Source organism: Haemaphysalis longicornis, unplaced genomic scaffold, assembly GCF_048455015.1.
Source record: "Haemaphysalis longicornis isolate Haplotype H1 unplaced genomic scaffold, Haemaphysalis longicornis Haplotype H1 scaffold_1, whole genome shotgun sequence".
NCBI classification, from domain to species: domain Eukaryota; kingdom Metazoa; phylum Arthropoda; class Arachnida; order Ixodida; family Ixodidae; genus Haemaphysalis; species Haemaphysalis longicornis.
Genome location: NW_027526203.1, coordinates 380,651,200 through 380,673,082, shown reverse-complemented (window position 1 = coordinate 380,673,082; position 21,883 = coordinate 380,651,200). Strand labels below are relative to the sequence as shown.

Below are 21,883 nucleotides of genomic sequence, written 5' to 3'. Positions count from 1 at the left end.
CAGCGGAATCTAGCTTGGCAGAGTAGCTTGTAAGAATTTGCGAAGCTGCCTTATCATTGCAAGCCGTGCAAGTGCCCTCCCTAGCCTTTGCAGCAATGCAAGCTGTAGTTTTTATGATAAGAACACGGCACAAGGCACGACTTGCACGTACAGGGTGTTGCGACGATAATTGGAACACTTTAAAAATTTTTCCTGAGCGAACCGCCGCTCTGTTCGCACTCAAACTTCACACGAAGGTTGCATTTTGTGGTCTATTTTGTTTGATACCGGGAACAACGATGGTGCTTACCTGTGTATTCTGAAAATAAATAAAAACGATTTTTGCCTATGGGAAAATGGCGGCTGATTTGGACAGGCGAGCCTGCGCAAGTTGATGTTGGAACGACAGAACCACATGGGGTATGCAGAGTGAAACGCACGTTTGGGATGCACAGTAGGAAGGAGCTAAATGGTGCAGCAGACGATCAGAAAATGCACCTAGGAATGAGCTAGCAGACGATCAGAAAACCCGGTTTTCGGGCTCGCACGTCCAAATCAGCTGCGATTTTCCCATAGGCGAAAATCGTTTTTATTTATTTTCAGGATACACAGGTAAGTACCGTCATTGTTCCCGGTGTCAAACAAAATAGACCACAAAATGCGACCTTCGTGTGAAGTTTGAGCGCGAACAGAGCGGCGGTTCGCTCAGGAAAAATTTTTAAAGTGTTCCAATTATCGTCGCAACACCCTGTATGTATGTGGGTGTGTTTTTGGTGAAATCTTTCCGTTTGATGTGGAACTGTCAGAGTCTTTGCATATGCATTTCAAAGTGATAGGGTCACTCTCGTAGAGGTTGGTGCCCAGAGCCCAGTTTACGGATGGAAAAGCAGGTTCGCCTCCTCATGAAGGGAGTCACATCTCTTGCTTGCATTGGTAGCAGACAGGGCCCTTCTAGATACAGTGCTGATACTGTTTGCACAAAATGAATGGTCTCACTGTTTCTTTGTGTGTTCTAGTGAGCTAGTTATTTCCCGTTTTGTGCCTGTGATTTGGTGCTGGAGATTTGTATGCCTGACCTGTAATGCTCACTGATATTCACATTGCTCAGGGAAAAAATGCGTATAAAGCTCCTTTTTTTGTACTGCCATTGCGCAAAAAAACTTTTACGTACTTGTACTTTGGAGACCCATGAGGCATCTTGAGGTACACAACATCCACCTCGTTATCCGCCGATGTGCGCACTGTTGTCCCACCTGCCTCGTCACCCTCACCAGGGTCAGACAAGATTGGGCTCAACACCTGCAAGAAGGGAATGAATGCTTCCATTGCCTTGCTTCATCACAGGAAGAATTCACTGATCGGTGTAAACGCCTCTGATGCCCCCTCCAGGCTTTACATTTCCCTTAACTTTAAAAAAACTCGCAAAGTTGAAAAATGCTAGCTCCCAAAACACAGGGTCCAATGGGACCTGGAAAATCCATGTTAAGTACACGGTGCTTGTAATTCTGCAGACCGCAACTCTCAAGGCACAGCGAGAGTCCAAAAGCACGACCCAGAGAATGTGAACCCGAAAGTAGGTCTGAGGGGCACACCTGCGAATGGTGAAACCCGGCATGTGGAGCCACACTATCGTCGAGTGTATCCTCCATGGCTTCTTCACTCAGGGTCTCCAAAGCACCAACTATTAAGCTCTCCTCCATTGTCACCTGCAAGCAACCAAGGTACTATATTGCAACAAATGCTACAGCAATGGGGGATCAGTTCTCCAAGCTACTAAACATTTTGTTCCCTTCTTCATAAGCCCAACACACAAAACCGCAAGTAGGTGACAAAAAAATCTGCACAGCCCTTTGCGCATAAGCAGAATGCTACTGAGATGCGCATTAACTTGAAGTGCTAACAGCAATCAATTCGTGTAGACATTGGTCTTCTAGCTGCTGTTGTCACTTTCAAACTGACGGCCAGGAAATTTTTTCACGTAGTGGGTTCCCACACAATAAGAACAAATACATAATCAGTTTTTGTTTGCGCTGCATACATACTTGCTTAGGTAATGCATGCTCTAGACAGACCACAGAATGCAATTGTACACAACTATAATTACAGCTTTGTCACAGAAAATATTCTCACGAAATATCGATTTAAAAAATGCTGATAACTCTATACCTGTGAAGCCAAACGTTACATTTTTGTGCTTATATTGTAATAATAAATACTAGGATTTCATGACAGCAAAATTAAGCGAATCGAACCAATACATCGCAAGGCATTGCAGACAACACTTGACCAGTTTTTAGAAACAAAAAAGGACATTTAGACACACAATAGCTATTTCAGACTGAGCTCAGTAAAAACTCATGGCAAAAGTAATATTTAAGGGCATCTTTGAAACATCTAGCTTGTAAATAACAAAAAAAAGAATAAAAATGCCTTAGAGACTTTTTTTACTCTGTACCTCCCTTAAATAAATCTTAGACAAGGCGAAACAGCGTTTTTTTTTAATCGCATATATTATCCTGGTGTACAAAAATTGAAGAAGAGTGTTATCAGTTGCAGGCATAGGAACAGATACACTGAGTGACATGCATCATTCCTTAGTGAAGAAGTGACAGAGACAGCCAATAACATTTATCTTAATGTAGTTTACACTTTTTTTTTGCCTACACACACTTTTTTTTGCAGGGGGGGGAGGGGGAGTAATTAAAATGCCTTCTTTATATAGGAAACCACTTTTATTTGATGGAAATGACTTCCAATTACACCTTGCATAAGCAAATAAATTTATTCCTATGCACACTTTAGTCGTTCAAATTTGTGTCACAAAATGTCGGCCACATAGACATCAACAACACTGTTACACCTTTGTTCATCTGGCCTCAATACTGAGCTGGCAATGGCACCGTATATGTAGTTGCAGATAACATTTGAAGCTGAAAGTTGGGTTACTTGGCTCCGATTGAAATGTACAATACTTAGCGAGAAAACCGGGGCTGTAAAATTGGAGGTTTTATAGTATACAGAATATTTTTTTTCTTTATGTGGCATACATGACATATTTTAGGTACAAGCCTTACATTACAAGTTGATTGCCAATCCTACAATAAAAGTTGAAAAATCAAATAACAGCAGTAAATCAGGCCCAAAGTTAAACACGGAAACGAGGGGGAAGAGGAAAAAAACTTTGCTTGGTTGCTCTGAGAGAACCCCAAGCAATACACATTTCTCAAATCTCAAGAGTGCATCATACTTGCTCAAGTGCAAGTGGACCAATATTCCCCACAAAGCAAGGTAGACAGCACAGCGGACTTTGCTGATTAAAGTGTTTTACAATGACGACAGCAAACAGCAGATTCATGCCATCAAGCAGGCAGCAGCCGCAGGGCCCCAAACCGGCACTGTCACGTGCATTCCTGGCTTCTTGGAATGAGTGCATATACGTCTGCATCCCGTAATCCACTCAAGCCCTGCCTTCACAGTGCTCTGGACTCGTGCTGTGCGCTCCTTGCGCACAGACAGTGCCTTCTATGCCCAAGTACACAGGCACAAGGCCTAAGCTGAGCCCACTCAAGTGCAGCACTATGCAGTTACGAAGTGCTCATGATAGTAGGACTTCTGCACCAGCAGAAACTGGGGGGGTACGCTCAAACGAAACAGCAAGTGGATGAGTATTGGCACGCACGACCCTTAATACTAAAGGCCCCCATACTCCAAACATTTCACCAATATGTGCCTATGAGAACAGTGTATATACCATAAAGTACTACTGGGGCTCACAAACTGTTCAATGGGATGAGACAACGACGTAGCTGTGTGAGGCATAATTCCAGAATTTCCACGCAGCTCTAGTTGTCCCAGCTATTGATGACACCCATGCCACTTTGCCCTTTGTGAAGTATGCTGGCTTAAAGTTGTGAATAATCTAATTTAAAACTTGTTTACAAGCATGACTTATGCACGTTTCAAATAGAAAAGAATTTCCGCAACTCCACTACAACAAAATCCTTTCACGTGTATTCAAGCTATTCTACTGTATGAACTCCCACCCCCAACAGGCAGCTCTTGTGGGCAGTTTATGTAGTAACCCGTGTTGTAACCACACGTCAACATGCATAATGATCCCGTACACAAGAGTCGCCACTGCCATTTGGCCTAGTGATAGAAGTCCTCACCACGATGGAGAACGAATGCAGCAAAGTTCTCTGATCAAGCTGCGTCACATCAGCAGTGACTCAGGACTGGCATGAGAATGTCGCATCAAGAAATCAAGATAATTTCTAATGAACACCATGATTCGCTAAGTACTGTGATGAACTCAAAATTATGCCGACTGCAACTGCCAACATAGTCCCAGGAAATGAATTTGATGCAGCATCAAGCATTACAAAGCAGTGACACAAAATGCTCCAAAGGGTTTTTCTGAAGCTGTGAGCAAGCGTTGTATATGCTTTGTTACAGCAGGAGTGGTGACATAAGTTCATTTCATACAATATAGCCGTCCTTGCAAAGGGTTACAATGTGGACTGGGCCTCTCAGCAGTGGTGATAAATGCGCAGAACAAGAACACCGCTGGCATACAATCAAAATGAAATACCTGCTCTGCTTCACCACCTTGGAAGCTACTGCAAAGGGAGGCAGTGAAGCAGTACTAAGTTTCCCTTCATAGCTCAGCTCACGTCTCGGTGCACATGTCGACCAATATACTCGCTCAGCCGGTTGTAAGCTCTTTTTGGGCCCGGGGGCTTTGTCTGACCTAAGGCCTGCGAGGTGACAAACATCGCAGTCATCATGGATGACGACAACAGCATCCTCCATGACAGGGCGCAACAGGACGGTTAAGTTTTGACCGATGGCAACCTTCCCGTTGATTGCCCACTAAGAGATGACAAAATCCCGATTAGTCACTAAGAAACAAACGCACTGGACTTGTCCAAATGATGACTCCACATGGTGCCACACCATGAGAGAGGACCACAGGGGTTTAGCCACACCCCCAACAATGTGCACCAAGCGGGCGGTTGACTTGGCCAGGAAAGAAAACCTGTTAATGCTCCACTTCAATAACAATCCAAAGTGTGTCCCTGATATCCCGCACCAAGCTTTGAAAACAAGGGAAGGGCATTCTAGGCAGACAAAGCCAACTGTGCACTGCTTAAACCCTAGTGTTTTCTGATGATTAACCAGCCAAATCCTTTGTATAAAGAAGTCCCCCTACAGCCCTAGCTCAGGCTCAGGGCTGTACTCTGTGTGAATATCCTGATAAACTGCGTGAAAAATATAATTCATAAAACTGTCCGGAAAACCATGTAAGTGCAAACCTTTCATCGAATTAGGGACCAAGGTATCATTGACAAAGTAGTAGAGTGACTGACTAGTTTTCTTTAAGACAGGTCAACAGTGCTGCAGTTTCACACATGGGTACGTTTTGCCCAAATTCGCAAGCTTGCTTTCTAGGTCCAGACAAATGACCCTCTAAAAAGTATATTTTGCTACATGGCAACTCTAACAATTATACATCTCACAGCGCCATGAAACAATGTAAATAATAAGAAACTACATAGATAGTCTTGTCCAAAAATTTATTAGGAATAAAAAATAAAAATAACGCTGGCCCGATTGCAACATGACTAAACAAAAAAATTGCTGCTTTCTTTTTAAAGATAACGCATGGCAGTTGAAGCACACTGCACATTTATGCCACGTGCAAGTGCAGCAGTGAAAGCACGTTTCTGGCTTCAAGTAAAACAAGTAAAGCAAACAGACCATCCTTGTCTGTTCTAGATGTGAAAGTCCTCGAGTGTCATCCTTGCCAGATGACTGCCCCCGGTGACTGCCACCGATGACTGAAAGTATGGCATCCTCCTTCTAAAGTAAAGGCCACACACACAAAAGCACATTTTATTACTACAGGCTTTCCCGCTCAATTTATTCTAAACACCATACAATTTAATCCCGGCACCAGCCAATTTAATCCAAGTGCGTAATTTAATCCAGATGCCATGTAATTTAATCCAGGTGCCAGCGAGTTTATTCCAAGTGCCAACCAATTTAATTCCTTTGCCAAACAAATTAATCCAGCTACCAGAAGAATGTTCAGGAGTGTTTTGTGCGAAATTAGGCATAGCTTTGCGGACTTTGTTGCGCGTGGTGCAACAAAGTCCGTGGTGCAACAAATTATGTGCAAAATATCTTATGCGAACAGCTCAGTGTATGTTTACTAACATGCGCAGACCGTTGGGGCCGTGTGCTGTGAGCTGATCGTCTGCAAGAGCACCGTCTGCTCTTCGCGTAACAATGCCTTCAGAAGCTGCTTTGATAAAAACCCATGACTTACTTAAATGCCCTTTGCATTCTGATTATCAATTAATGAATGCTTTTGTACACCATTAAGCATTATTTCCAAATTATAATATCGTCTGTGAGATCGTCAGAAATATCGCTTACTTGCGATAGAAGTGTCATCTGCTAGCGTAACAATACGCTGGCAAATCTGCTGGCGTAACAATATGCGAGCAGACGATACTTTTGACGATCTCCCAGACGATCAGCACACGGTACCAACGGATCAAATGAGAACGCTCTCCTGGTCTGCGGGTGTTAGTAAATGTCCATTAAGCTGCGCGCATATGGTATTTTGCACATAATGGATCAAGAAACACCACATTTCCACTACACCACGCCAACAAAGTCCGCAAAGCTGCGCCTAATTTTGCACAAAACACTCCTGAACATTCTTCTGATGGCTGGATTAATTTGGTTGGCGAAGGGAGTAAATTGGTTGGCACTCGGACTAAATTCGCTGGCACCTGGATCAAATTACATGGCGTCTGGATTCAATTAAATGGCACTTGGATTAAATTTTTTGGCGCCTGGATTAAATTGTATGGCGATAGGATTAAACTGAGCGGGAAAAGCTGTCGTTGCACAAGTCATCTAGACCTCTAGACACAAATGCTGAAAATGGCCTTCACTTGCGCTTGTGGTATACTGAGGGATATGAAATGCCTTACAATGATGGCAATGCAGCCGCCCACAGAGTGCATAACTTCACAGACAGAATGAATTCTGTCACCTCCGTGTGGATAACTTTGCTGTAAACCGCGAGAACGGAATCGAAGAAGCTACAGTCCTGCACCTAAACACTGATGTTGGACCCGAACACTGTAATGTAACAAGACGCAGTTCCAGTCACACAAATGCCTTGTACAACTGTCAGGCAAGGACTACACTTAAAGGGAAAGTGAAGTGGTTTTAAATTAAAAAAAAAAAGTTTATTAGCAGCAAATACACATTGAATAGCTCCCATATACGAAATATTTCCACAATACCTGCAATAGAAGCGGTACTATATGCAAACAAAAGTGGCCGATGCTCTGCCCCCATCTGGGGGCACAGTGCTGGAAGAGCCAACAGCGGAGGAGAAAACCGGCCGGGATACGTCATAGCTAAACTTTCGGACGGAGCGGCCGCCCATGCACGCCCTTTTCGCTGTGTTTCCTCGAGAGGCGCGCCACAGGGAGAATGATCCTTCGTTTTTTTGTTGTTGTCGATAGCACTCTTTTTGTATGATATTCATGTTTTCAAAAAGTATGCATGAACTCCAAACCAGACATCTGTTACCAAGCTGTGTTGCCAAGCGGGATACATACTACCCCGCCGGGATGTCTTATAACAGCCGAGGTGACTGTGCTAGATGACAGCGAATATTCTAACCTATGTTGGTTGCTTTGTAAAACGCTAACATTATTATTATTTTTTTACAGCGACATGAATGTTCAGATCTGATGCTAGAGACAGGAAAGATTGTGAATGTCGCTATACTTTGGCTCAGAATGTTACTTTCATGTTCCAGAAAAAAAGTCACTTCTGTTCACGAAATACCTATTTTTTTAAACGTGTGGTTTTCTTTCACTGCAGGGCTTAGAACTGTGTTGAAAAACACCACTTTTAGCAAAGCTAAAGCAAGGTTCCAATCCTGATAGAACTGCTCCCCCTGCTAAAAGCTGCACAAAATTCTTACAAAGTGACAGCTCCGAGACCACAGCATTACTTATTTTGCAAGTATACATGGTGCAAGGAGCTGATATTTGTCTGGACTGGTTAACTGCCGCTCCGAACCACCGAAGTACCATAAGTGCGCGAGTTGCTAATGGGGCTTAATTTCTCTGCCCAAGGTGCGCTGCGTCATCTAAGGGGCTTTTAAGTGCACAGCACTTTAGGGGCCCGGCTTGCTGTCGTAGCTCGTCCACGGTCGCTCTATCTAGCCACCACACTCACGTGGCGTCACGCACCCAAGAAGAGCCCCACAGCGTCACACACCCAAACTGAGGCTTTGAAAAGATACCTGCTTGTCCCTCAATTCAGCCTCCCGGACAAGAACTAAAGGATACTTGAAAAACAGGTTTATATACGCAGAATCATTCGAAACTCCTGAAATCACTGTCACTTGTCGAACATGTCCCCATTATCTAGTGCAAAGAAAACTGCAGGTACAGTTGAGGCAAAATACATGTAATTAACCGGCAGTCTCCATGCCCATTTAGTTAGGAATGTCCATTGGGTTGGTTTTTATGATAATAAGCGAAAAAAAGTGGTCACCGAACATAAAACGAGTTCAAAATGGCGCGGAAAGGCTCCAGCACGTGCGAGATGAAAGCAAGCATGAAAAGAGCAGAACTCCTGCTTGTGCTGTCCTAGGCAGAATAAGACACAAAAGAGAAAGAAAAGGATGCGAGCTGTCCCAGGAGGAGGAGTGCGAGCACTGCAAAGGCGGCAAAACTGAATTGCATTGAACAAACCCTCTTCAATTCATCAAGAGAAGAAAAAGACAGAGAGTAAAAGAGCATGAGGGGTGGTAGCAGAATGTGAAGAACGACGCCACAGCCGTATGGCGAATCCCTGCTCTGCACTTCCGACAGCTTTCACGTTGAGTAAAACTGCTTTAATTTTTTTTATGCTGTGCGCTTGCATATTATAACCTGGGATGCACTGGTTGCTGTTGAAGATAACCTGTGCTTCAGCAATATTTGTCAATAGGAAACGCTCGCGAAATGGCCCAGAAGTCACGATAAGACAAAAAATGGTCGCCGCCCTGCCAAAGTGGATATCCAGTGAAGCTGTTGTAAACCACTACAAATGCTTATGGGGGAAGGTATGAAACGTTTCCTGGCATCTCGGTGGGCTTGTCACTTGCACTTAGCTTCTCTGGCGGCAAATGCTGTGTCCTGCCTAGCCTGATGCATGCGCTCGGCGTCTTGCGCAAGTACTGCTCTATTTAGTGATACTAGTCCTGCCTAGCCTTCAAACATAATCTGCAAACAAGGTCCCATTGTTCCCAGGCTCCTTATCATCCATAATGCGGTTTTATCACTTTTTTGGCAAGAGGGGGGGGGGGGGGGGGGGGGAAAGCACTTTACCTTGTTTTTAAAGTGACTACGGGTCAAGTTCGCTGACTTTTAACAGGTAGAGATTACTTATCTTCAAATTGAGCCGAACTTCGTGGTTACATTTGTTTTGAGTTAAAAGAAATTCAATGCACTCAGTGATTATTTAACAGTGCAGCTGTTGCAGCTGGCCGTAATGAGTGGCACATAATGTGTTAAAAATACCAAGAAAATGCCGAACGCTCGTGAGGCAACCGCCAAGCGTCCCCAGCACGCGTAGTGGCTTTACAAAAAAAAAAAAAAAAAAAAAAAATACTTCTGAAAACTTTGAGGAGCGAGAAAATGCCGAGCGCCCGTGAGCGCGTGCCTCGTGGCGATCGCCCAGATCCCTGGCTTGCGCAGTGGTGACATGTCCTTCGCCGCTCACGTAGAAAGAAATCCTGCAGCTTTGCTATGGTTCAAGCCCTGAACGCCTCAGTGCAAGCTTCCCCAGTTTTTTAGGATTGTTCTCGAGGCTGCAAAACTTCCCAGTAATTCTGGCTATACTAGTTAGAATGCTTGGCCAGTGAAAAACACTGCCCCCTTCTTTAGTGAAGCAGTGCTTGAGCGTTTCTCGAGAAACACTCTGGATGGCAAGCAGCCACCTCGTCCATGAGACTTGCCTGTTTTTCGAGAGAGGAGTTCGGCCGTCTTGCAGTTGTCTGGGAGTGTGAAGAGGTCGACCCTTTTTCCGACTTCTCAGTGCTATCACTTGTTTTTTCTTTTGCTTTGGAATCAGTGTGGTCACCTGGAGACAAAAACATTCAATTTTTAATGAACTAGGTGCTTGAGATAAAAGCTACCAGGCCGTAAGCAATACTGCAATGGAGGCTTTTACTTACTTCTAAACGTAACCTTCTAGCTGGCAATCATTTAATCTGTGCTAAGTGCTGAGTAATACAATACATTACTGCTTTTCCTCCCACTTCAGTAAAAATTAAAAAGGCTGAGATTAGCTTACTTATTTCGATTCAATACATCCTGTGGTCTAGCAAAGGCTCAGAAGGTGAACAAAAAGATACAATCCAGAGAGGAATCAACATTGTCCTCAGTTATAGTATCACTTAGGTGGGAATGGAGGCCTCCAAAGAAAAAAAAAAACTGAGTTTGTTGTAGTCCTCAAAAATCCAAAGACAACCTTAGATTGTCTTCGTAGCACAACCAAACTGAACATCAGTGGCCATCAATACACCAAAGGCCCAAAACCGAATCCTAAGCTCTTCTAACATAGATAAAGATGGTAGAGCCTCAAAATGTACAAGCATGACATGTATGCGAGCTCCCCGTCTCACTTGTTGAATAACTAGCAAGCTTCGGGGAACAAAGAAGCAGAAGATTACGTAGACGCTGCTGAGAATGAAGCAGACTCTCATGCTGCCACAGCCTGGCACAATCTGTACAAAAAGCAAATGGAGTTGCATGATGCCGATCCTGCCACAATCGCTTGCGGCCTCAAACTTTTAGCCATCCTCTGCACAACGAAGCACATCACTGAGAACAACGAACAGGAACCGACACCTTAATGATACATACAAACTCACAGGGCATTTTTTTAAAATGCCTGGGAAAAAACACTGAGTGCCATGCAGTTAAGTATATTCATACGTTGGTGTCATGTGTACGAGAAGATGGGCACAACATTAAAACCACACGGGTCCTAGGCCCCAAAAGTAACACTGGCAACCTCGAGGACACACGAGGCAGTGCAAGAAGCTGTCACCACATAAATGCCATACACAGCCTTTTTCCTAACCTTGGCTCAAGACCATCTACATAGCGAAGAGACTCTTACGAGCGCTGTGGAGATGAATGTTGCAGAAGTTCATGCCAGGGCCAACCTTTATAGAAGGTTCCCTGTGAGATTTTTAAATTCTCTCTACAGAACCTATCAAAACCCCCCTCATATATTTGCCTGCAAGCAACAAGTAATCGCACAGCATGCACAGGCAGGCATATTAAAAACTTCATACCTACACCTAAAATTATGCCGTAATGACCCCAATCAGGAAAACTGCATCAAATGTGGTGCATCAGCAACAGCACAACATATCGCCTGGCTGTATCCCATTTACCGAAATCTTCGAGAACCAATTCTACTTTCTCTAAGGCCACTCAGGCCTCAAAAGTACCACAAGTATTGCGAGCCTACTGGTTGTACGTGCCGCGAGATGGAGGAGACATTGTACGCATTTATCGCCTTCGTTCTTCACCCTGACAGACTGAACCACAGCTTTCCCCAACCCTGTTCTCTAACCCTAACCTCTACCCAAACCCTTTCACAGCATAGCATAAGCCAAGAACAATGTAGACATAAATGCTTCAAACAAAACAAACAAATTTAACCCAATTGTCAAAAGTCAGCTCTTTTTTGAAGTTCTAACAAAGCCGCTGTAGCTCAGAAAGACAGAATACGCTACTATACTTTCCACACCTATTGCTACAAAAAGAAAATGTCTGCTGTTGCTGTAGTGCTACTATATTTTACTTTTGTCTTAGTGCTACTACAATTTATGGCTAAAGTAGAAACCTCCGAAAGAACAAGAGCCATACACTGCCTGCAGCATGCTCTGGTTAGTAAAATAAATATGCAGGTAGAATTTATTTTGATAAACACAGACAAGGATAATGTAATTGGCTATGTGTGCACTAACTTTGCCAAGCTTCTATGGAACTTGCAACTTAATGCAATGTCAGATAAAAAAATAAAAACTAAGGGTACAGATTATGCTACCCTGTGGGCTTGATAATAACAACCATAATAATAACAGTGAGAAAAAAATCATACCATCTCCACGACGTGAACGATGCCGAGGGTGCGAAGCACTGGGCTGCAAGATGTGTGTATTGTGTGGATGAGTGTATCGTCCGTGCACGATGATGCCCTCAAAGTTTATTAAATGATTTGGGGTGCAGTAAGTGCACTGTAAATGACAAACGCCACATGCAAGACAAGTCGCGTCCCAGTGCTTCACACCCTCGGCATCATTCACGGCGTGGAGATGGTGTGATTTATTGACCCGAAATGAAACGAAGCGAAACGGCGGCTTGCGTCTTTTGAATGTGATCTCGTGTTTGCGTGTAGCACCCTCTCGTGTAGCTCGCTGTACTTGTGTTTGCGCGTAGCGCCCTTTCGTGTAGCTCGCTGTAGTCTTGGGGAGACACCGTCGGACGGCGGACGGACATTGCGAGGTCTTAAGGTGCTTCGCACCTAAAATAAGCTTACTGGGAGCTGTTGTCGATATCGAGTGCCCACGGTCTCGAGCAAAGGGCATAGGCACGTCCTCTGCCACCGAGCCACCCGGTTGGGCGCGCTGATACTCTTGTTCCCGCAGAGAGAGGATGGCCATCTTGAAGATCTCCCAGTCGCCAAAGGTCATGGACAGCACGTCGCGCAGCTCAGGGATGTTGCACGTCAGCAGCACCTGGCCGTGGATGTTGTGCCGGGTGAGCATACCCTGGTAGTCAGGCACCCGTGACTTGTCGATGCCCTCCAGGCCCTCCAGGAAGTTGGACACCCCATCCACTGTCAGGGCACTCAGTCGGCCAGTGAACGGCTCCTGAAATGCGATGCAAGGGCGTCCATCTCCATCAACAGGCATCCGTCTCTCCCCAAGAAGGGGAAAACTAGAAAAAATTGCAATTGGCACCGCCCCCAACCTCTTGTCCATGACTGTATGTACTCTATGTATGCAGCGTACTTCCCCAGGTATTATGCCTGTAAACCACAGTGTGTACGTTGACAAAGACATTTACACCCCACTGCCTAGCAATCAATGCCCTCCCTATGCATTTTTATGTACCATAATTTCCATCACACAAGCAGGGACACTCTATCCCATGCCTCTGAACAGACACTGGCACACAAAAGCAAGGGGAGGAGCAGGTCAGCCCAGGGGCACAACTGGGCTGTGAGATGCACCACAGTGCAGGGCTCTGGGTCATTTGAGACCACCTGGGATACCTAATGTGCCCCTGTACAAAAAAATGTGCACCTGTACAAACTAGTACAGAGAGACATACATAACATGCAAGGATTGAAGGCAAAAATACAAGAGATACAGAAAAGGCTACGATTATACACAGATTAAAATAACGGAATCGCTTGCCGCTGTCCCACACGTGTCAGTCATTACCACGAGCAGTTCTTTTTTAAGAACGCTGCCTCCTTATCGGACAAGGCTACTGATGTCGTGCTGACACACTCAAAATCGCCTAGTTGCATTTCAGCTGCCTCTACTATCTCTGTGTATAATCGTAATCTGTGTATAATCTGTGTATAATCATAACCTTTTCTGTATCTCTTGTATTTTTGCTGCTATATATTTAACCCTGATTCAATATGATTGAAAGCAGCTTGCACACAATCACTCGCAAATATGTTTCATACTACAATAAAAAAATAAAGAATATTAAGCTTTTTTTAGATTCACAAATCCCTCAGAACTTACGCTACACACAAAACAAGGTATGAGAGACAGACGAGACAGGTGCTCACTCACACCTAACTTTATTTGGAAGAACCACGCAATGTACGCACACTAGCCAGGACAGCACGCATGTGCGAACACGAATACAAACACAAGCACTTTGTGCTATTTACAGCGCGTCGGTAAATAAAATGCTGCTACCTGTCCCAAAGGCCCCCTGACATGCCGCTGACGCAGTTGGGAGCCTTTCAATTTAACAGGGTATGCCTCCAACAATTTACAGCCACGGTGTCTCAACTCCATCCTAAAACCGTCCCTCTGTGAAACTGGGGTACAAAGCCGCAAGCATCACCATGACAAGGCAGTTGCATACTAGCCTTCTTCATCAGTCAGTTCATACTTAGAAGCCTGGTCATTTATGCACCTGCCAGACAGACAAATGCAGGCCTTTCCACATGAGAGGGGTGTGTCATTTACCACCATCACAGAGCATTGCACAACAGCCTTAACCTACATTTTTTCTGCGCACTTCCTACTGCCTTCTGCAGGGATAACAGCACACAGCAGAGCCAATTTGCATGCAGTAGAGAAAACCACATGCACATTGTGCCCATTGGCAACATTTCTCAGGCTGGGCGCAATCTTGAGCATGTAAGGGATGACCTTGGGCTTTTGCTTGTATCGCGCAGGACACAATCCAATGCAGCGGCACATGTCTTTTAGCCTCTTAATTACTCACTTATTTTGGCCAAGGCAGTCCCAGAAATGCCGGCAGCCTGAAGCCTACTAATTTGGTTTTCAAAACTAGCCTTGACAGTGTGACCATGTGGAAAGAACTGTAACAAGTCATGTATTCTTACTGCACTCCTCTTCCTTTGACACTGAGTGCTATTCCAACAGCCTGCCATAATCAAAAGTCATCATTGGCATGTGCAGTGAAAACTATTTAGTCAACTGTTTATACGTAACCTGTAAAAAAAAAAGTAGTTCGTATTTAAAGAATAAAGAGCCCTAGCAAGCCAAAGTGAGCCTTAGTGCGGCCAAAATAGGTAGGCATGTGCAAATAGTGATTTTTGGTTTTGAAGCAAATACAAAGTAAATAATGGTTTGCTTTGAATAATTTTAAAATCAATAATTCAAATATGTAGTTGTAGAAAAAGCAACCAGCAGCACCAGCTGCGAACACTGCAGGGGGCACTGAGCCAGCTATTCAGTCTGATCGAAGAACTTTCACAAATGCTAACAATTATCAAAACCCTATCGGGGTCTTGAGAATTGCTTCTCATTTCATGCACTGAACAGTAGTCCCTGGCAAGGTTTTTTGCCAGTAGCTCCAAATCAGGTTCCTCTGACAGTGGCAGGCTGCTAGAATACTAGAATACCACCACATGTCAAGGGAAGAGGGGTGCAGCGAGAATGCAAGAGGCTCCCTGTAAGACGAAACTCAAAAGGGACCAAGCAAACTTGTTCATCTTATCAGAATGTTGGCTTTCTGTGAAAGCGTGATAGCCTTTCACTGAATGCCTGGCTTGCTAGACATGGCAGGTAGCTTTCCTTGCAAGGCAAATAAGTTGAGTCACTGACTCCGCGACCGATAGCTGTGGTGGCAGTGGTGCTGTAGGTAGTGGTGAAGCGACCTCACATGCTCCCACTGAGGGACGGCATTGGTTAGGAGTTTCTCTGTTCATAAATAGGAGAGTCTCTGTTGCCACGTTATTTTTACTTTTTTTTCCTCCTCTCCTCTCCTTCTTTTCCTTTTTGCAAGGCCGATGTGTGTGTGACTGGCCGCGGCGGTACTCCTTGCTTTTTTGCCTTTTCTTTTGTTTACTGCCGGCTCCGCGGGTGGGGGCTGGCAGAGGTGGTGGCTTTATCCGAAATTCTTTCTTTTGCGCTTCTCTCGCTTTCTCGAGCCGTGGTGCCGAGATGCAGATTCGCTTCGCACCTTGGCCACATTTTCTTTCTTCTCTTTTCCTTCTTTTCTGTTCTTTCTTTCGTTTTTTTTTTTCACCTTTCTTTTCTTTTTTCTTTTTTTCTCTCGCTTGCCTTCAGTCACGTGAGTGCACTGCCAAGCATCAGTGGTAGTGGTCACTGTGAAGGCTCTTTTTACAGAAGAGTACGCGTGAGGCGGTTCGTCTTTAGCCGATTTTTTCTTTTGTGTGGAGTCTGTGGAAAACCAATCATATGTACCTATGTTGTTCGGCATATTGTTGTTCAGCAAATGTACCTATGTTATTCGGCATATGAACTCGGCTTAACCGAGTTCATCTTAATGGGAGTCTACTGTAGATGACTTGTGAAAATTCAGAGTGGTGATGAAGGCAAGGGGTGAAGCACTAAGCTAGGCTCAATTAGTTGCTTTCCCAACCTGGGCCGTGTGCTAGTCTGAATAAGCTTACCTCTTGAGTGAGACTGACATGTTTAATGCCTGAAAGCTAGAAAAAGCATCTTGCTTTCTTACCATCACAAAATATTGCAGCCACACTTGAGCATTAAGGGACCCCTCAACAGTGCTGATAAATGCTTTCACCCTTTCCTTTATGTTTGGACGCACTGCAAAAGCTGCTGTAGCTGATAGTACAGAGCGGCACCACATGATTTGCTCATCGCAGCAGATATGCCTTCCAGTTTCTGCTTTGCTTTTGTTGCGATTTTCTTTAAAATGGCTATCATATATAGTACATTTATTGCTGCAACTCAAAGGAAGCAGGCCAATAGCCGTGATACAGCTCAAGTGACGTTACTCAAGCATGCAAACAATGCCCAGATCAAGAAAGAGAGAAAAATCTTTTAAATAAGTTTCTATGTTATCTGATGGGCGTAGAGCTGTCTATGTTATCTGATGGGCTTAGAGCTGTAATATGTGGCTGGGGTACTTTGTAGCAGCCTAACCTAAGTACTGAATTCACTTGTTTAGGGATGGGCGAATATAGATTTTTAGGTTCGAAGCGAATTCGAAGCGAATAGTGATTTAGTCGAATAATTTCGAATCGAATAGTTCGAATAGTACACATTGCAAATCACAAAGACAAATGAGCAACTTGTGACCTGACTAATGTACACATTTTTTTCTAATAATTAGAACTCACGTAGGCACAGCATTGTGTAAAACTATTACCAGTTGAACATTTATTGCAAAATCTTGCACACAGCTTTCCTTTGCTGTATTCACAAGTTTTCATGAAGAAATGCCTGTTGCGCCACATGCTCTAGGTGCAGCAGTTTCCGCCGGCTGCTCATTCACAAGTTTAAGCGCCGCCTAGAAACTAGAAGCTCCGCTAAAAAAAGAAGTATTGTAGCCACTAGTATACGGCCGTAGCCAAGCAAAGCGCAAGTGGCTGGCCACCATTTTGAATAGGCTCGCTTAGTGCGGCGTACTGCCGCGCTGTGCGAGCCTATTCAAAATGGCGGCATGCCTATTCAAAATGGCGGCCTGTACAAGTCTGCTGGCTTGGTGCAGCTATGTTCGGAGCGGTGTCGTTTCAGTGCCGCCTTTTTTTTTTAACCTAAAGTGTGCTGGCGGCCGAGAGCTTCGTCGAACCTCTAGGCAAGGCAGCAACTCGGCAGTGCCGGCACTGATAATAGAAATGTCCGCGTCGGTGGGTCTTGAGCCAAGCTTGGGGTAACTCTCGGAAAGCTTGACCGAAAAGCTTGGCTTTTAGCTGCCTATTCGGGAGCATCGAATAATTCGAAAATATCGAATACCTGCATTCGGATCGAAGCGAATAACGAATAGAGAGCTATTCGATCGAATATTCGACAATACCGAATATTCGCCCATCCCTACACTTGTTGACTACGTTCGTTGCGGCCCAGGAACTTTTGGCAGGGCCTAGAAGCTTTTAACAAGGACTGTACATACCTGTCATCACAGCTTGCTGCTCACTACGTGGTTTCTCATGTGTGATTTACTCCATTGTTCCACCTTTCTCACGGGTGTGACCAGTGTTTGCCATTGTTTGAGGACAGAGAGGACAGGGCAAGGGATGAGACACAGTGGGGCTATTCGATTTAGTCTCGGACTCACCGCAGACTCCCCGAAAAGCAGTCCGGCTTTCATTTTCGCCATACATCCCTGTGGCATGGGGAATCCTCGGACTACTCGCAGATTATCTGCGGTGAATCCTAAACGGTAAATCGAAGAGCCCCAGTAGGTGACTCATGTCTTAAAATCGCGCAAAAATGAAGAGCTGTGGGCCCAGACAAAACCTGTGGACGTGGCAACTTACGTTCCAAACACGGACCGAAGGTGCCAGCGGTGGTGGCATAGGCACAGTGCTGGACGCCCCAGGAGAGCCAACTGACCACCAGACGTGGTACGGCGGCTGTTGATATGGCTCCGAAGGTATCACAGGAGTTGTCGTCGAGGACTGTGGGTAGAGGAGCTCGGCTTTCATGGGGGTCCACGGAGCACCACCGGGGGCCATCACACCCAGTGGCCCCAGAGAAGCTGCTGGGGGCACAAATGGGCCCGACCCACACTTCTGAAGGTGTCTTTCACTCTCAGCTTGGGCCTGGTGCTTTTCTGCAAGGATGAGACAAAAATGGGGACCAGATTCTTTCAAAAGTGGGAAATGCGATAGTACAAGTTCACACAACATGACAGCTACTAAGTCGGAGAGCCACTGAGCAAGTAAACCAGAAATTAATTTTATTTTACCTCCAGCCCATTTAGAAATACACGTGCGTAAGCTACGAATAAGCCAGTGCGACTCATTCCTCAAACATAGCTCAAGAATGTACCCCAAAATGACAAACCGTAAGGCACCCAGAACGAATGCACACATGCACACACACACACAAAGAAATTAGTCTCTTTTTGCTTTGCTGCAAAACCTGTCCAAAGTGACTGCATGTGTGCTGCATTGTTCCTCGCATTGTGGGGCCCAACACTTCTAATCCTTTGCTAGACGTTGCTGGGCTCCTCCAGACTGCCTGACATGTCACCACCCCATCGGCTACACACGTTTATTTTTCTTTCAGTTTTGCATCAATGACCTACCTCTTCACCAAACGAATTAGATCTATTGCGCGTGGTGCAAACAGTAGCGTGACCATCTGCAACTGCTTCCGTGACAGCATTTATTTCTCTTCTGACAATGCATTTTATTTTTTTGGATGGTTCCAGTCACATAGACCAGAATTTTAGGGTGCAGCCCGTTGGTGCCCGGTACCTGGGATTCAAGGCGGCGTAGGCACCTGTCGGCATCCGCGTAACCAAGTGAGTGAACAAAGCAGCGAAGGAGAAGAGGAACAGCTGGGGAAAATGCGAAGGGGGAGGGTGGCACACGTGGCAATGGCGTCATCTCTCTCACTGCCTTCCCATCCCAGTTTCGCCATGCATCGCCACCAAGGAGCAACGCCACCTACAAGGAGCACTGTCCCTAGACAATGCTCCGTATGCATGTCCGTACGCCACTCATCTGAAACCCGTGACATTTGCACAGGAGGTTCAAACACGATTTGCAACAACGTGCTTGCAAATCGTGCCAGATAACATCACATTAGCACGCGCCGCCGTGCGTTCGCTGATCACAGGATCACTTCCTGAAACGCAGTGGATATGCGCCATGGAATATACCTAGTAATCGTCAATGCACTTTTTTCTATAGACATTCTTCCAAAAAAGCTGCCACATTAAAAAAATACCCGTGTAGTCCTGAGACTATTCTTCATTTCATGCAAGACCATTTTCATGGAACAGCAACAACAAAGGTATGCCTACTGTATTATATAAGACGAATTACTCCACAATTGGAGACACAATCCATAATTTCACAATCAAAGCAGGTCCTAATTGGCATCGACATATCATGGCATTTTTCTGCTGTTCAGGCTTGCTCTATTCGCGTACATTTACAGTACAGGGATTTCAAGCATTTCCACTTTTTTCCAAGATATCAATGAGAATTTTTGAGAGACTGTAACATCCTAAAGATCTGTATTACAACTTAATTTCTAATTGCCCCAGCATAACATATTTGAACGATGCCACAATACCCAAAACATTAGTGTCACAGCTGTCACTGCTGTCACTAGCCCTCCATAGGAAATACATCGGCATATAAAAGGTAAGACCACTGAATGTATTCGCACCTAGTTTGTGGCACTCCTAAAATTGCTGCTGTTAGGACTCTACCTAAATAGGACTCTACCTAAATAGGACTTTACCTAAATACCTAAATAAATAGAAACTAAGGCACCTTTATAAAACATACCTTGAATCACTCTTCGAATATATGGGTCAAGATTAATGGTGAAAGGAACAAAAATCTTGAGGTCACTGATCAACAATGATGCTGAGTGGAAACTCAGGAAGATTTCGAACTTCCTGATGTCATGGTCGACATCACAGAGTTGCTGCAGCTCTTTTCCAGTCGGCACTTTCCCCTTGATTCTGGAATAAACAAGGTCGTACATTATTTGCACGGGCAAACCAAACACACATCAAAGTTCTGCTTGTCCGGAAATAAACATAAAGCAGCACGACAGCGGTGCCTGCACAGCGAGCTATAAATTGCTACTTTAGTGAAAATGTAGCCTAGGCCACATCCTCTGTAGACACATAAAAACAGTACTTACTTTTCAAAAATTGACCTCAACGAGGCTGAGTCATCAATCTCATTTTCATGCAACTCATAGTACAAAATGATCCACGAAGTATGGTATGGCCACTGTTCCGTAATGTTTACCCACGATGCCAAGTGGTACCAGTTGAATTCTATGTTGAATGCTTTCAGCAGACGTCCTGGAAGAACGAAAAGAGAACTGGAGTCAATCAGTTACCTTCACTTGCCCTCCCCTCTTAACTACACACCCCGACCAAGCTGACAAAATGAGAAAAAGCACGATGTGTGCATACCTGTGACATAAACAATGTTCATGAGTCGGCGCATCGAACGGGGATTGATGTCGCTGAAGTAGTCGTCAGTCAAGAGTACTTTGGTCAGGTCTTGAGCTCCCGTGACCCCTCGATGAAGGTTGCTCATGCTCGAGGCCACACTTTCACTCGCCTTCAGCTTCTGGTTGCCTTTGCGTTGTTGTGAAGGCTTTCGAAATGACTCGGGAATTGACATGCTTGAGTTGGACACTCGCCGATTGCCTGGCTGTAGGGAGCAAAACGAAGTATGCTAGTAAAGTCTCCCAGGCAGTGATAAATCATTCAGTAAACTCTCTCAATGCGACAACTGGAGAAAAAAAAACAATAACCTGTAGAATTAAGGGCAGCGTGTGACTATGCAGTCACAGCTCACAATGTATTGCACAGTGTGCATACTTATTGGCACGCAAATTCTGGGCGACAATCAGAATGTTTCAGTTGATATAGGAAGCTAAAAGAGTGAATATGTACAACCAAAACCAGGTTTTAGCTACAGGACTACTTGAAAGAGGTAATTGCAGCTATTCCATTGTCATCAATGAGCTCCCAGAGAAAGGGAACAAAACAATTATGCCATATTTTAGAATTCACCTTCTCTCTCCTTTGGGCATTCCCCCAAAAGCGATTTTTAATAAAAAAAAAAAAAGCCCCCTTTGTTGTACTTTTGGGACTCATCATACATCCTGCAGTATATAAAAAAAGTGAGAAGCTTATAAAATCTTTCAACTTATGAAGACTGAAGAACCAAGGCCTCAGTCGAGAAAGGCTCCACTTTTAATGACCACTCTCTTTTTGATGCAGAGCTATATACTTCGTGAATAATGTTCTTCAAAATGCTGCTGGTTGAGTCATGACTGAAGTAGCTCTGTAATTTAACACAACAAACCTAAGGACCTGATAATCACACAAGTGGTGAACTTGTGTTCATACATCTGCATGTAAAGTAGAAGTGAATCCAGACTGACCCATTTATTAGAAAAAAAAAGGGGGGGGGGGGGGGGGCAGAGGACATACCTGAACGCATGGCCAGAAGGGGGGAAGTAAATGAGTGGGGTAAAAATAGCCCCCATCCTGCCTCCTTGAATCTGCCACTGACGAAGCGGAATAATTGCACCTTTTTGGCACATATGGTCAGGGGTGTCGCAACAGGGGGTGCAGGGGGAGCGATGGCTCCCCCTAAT

The 21,883-nt window shown here is 44.7% G+C and overlaps 1 protein-coding gene across 2 annotated transcripts in view; it reads right to left on the bottom strand.

Annotated features, from left to right (window-relative positions):
• Nucleotides 1-21,883, bottom strand: part of Arms (Ankyrin repeat-rich membrane spanning) — a 72,846-nt gene that overhangs the window by 4,964 nt on the left and 45,999 nt on the right. For both annotated transcript variants that reach the window (XM_077686480.1, XM_077686481.1), the window contains exons 19-26: nt 20,685-20,928; nt 20,405-20,570; nt 20,041-20,219; nt 18,052-18,347; nt 12,622-12,955; nt 10,022-10,146; nt 1,572-1,685; nt 1,151-1,278 (exon numbers count right to left, since the gene is read on the bottom strand). In XM_077686480.1, coding sequence (XP_077542606.1) covers nt 1,151-1,278; nt 1,572-1,685; nt 10,022-10,146; nt 12,622-12,955; nt 18,052-18,347; nt 20,041-20,219; nt 20,405-20,570; nt 20,685-20,928 — 1,586 coding nt within the window. The remainder of the gene's footprint in view (nt 1-1,150; nt 1,279-1,571; nt 1,686-10,021; nt 10,147-12,621; nt 12,956-18,051; nt 18,348-20,040; nt 20,220-20,404; nt 20,571-20,684; nt 20,929-21,883) is intronic.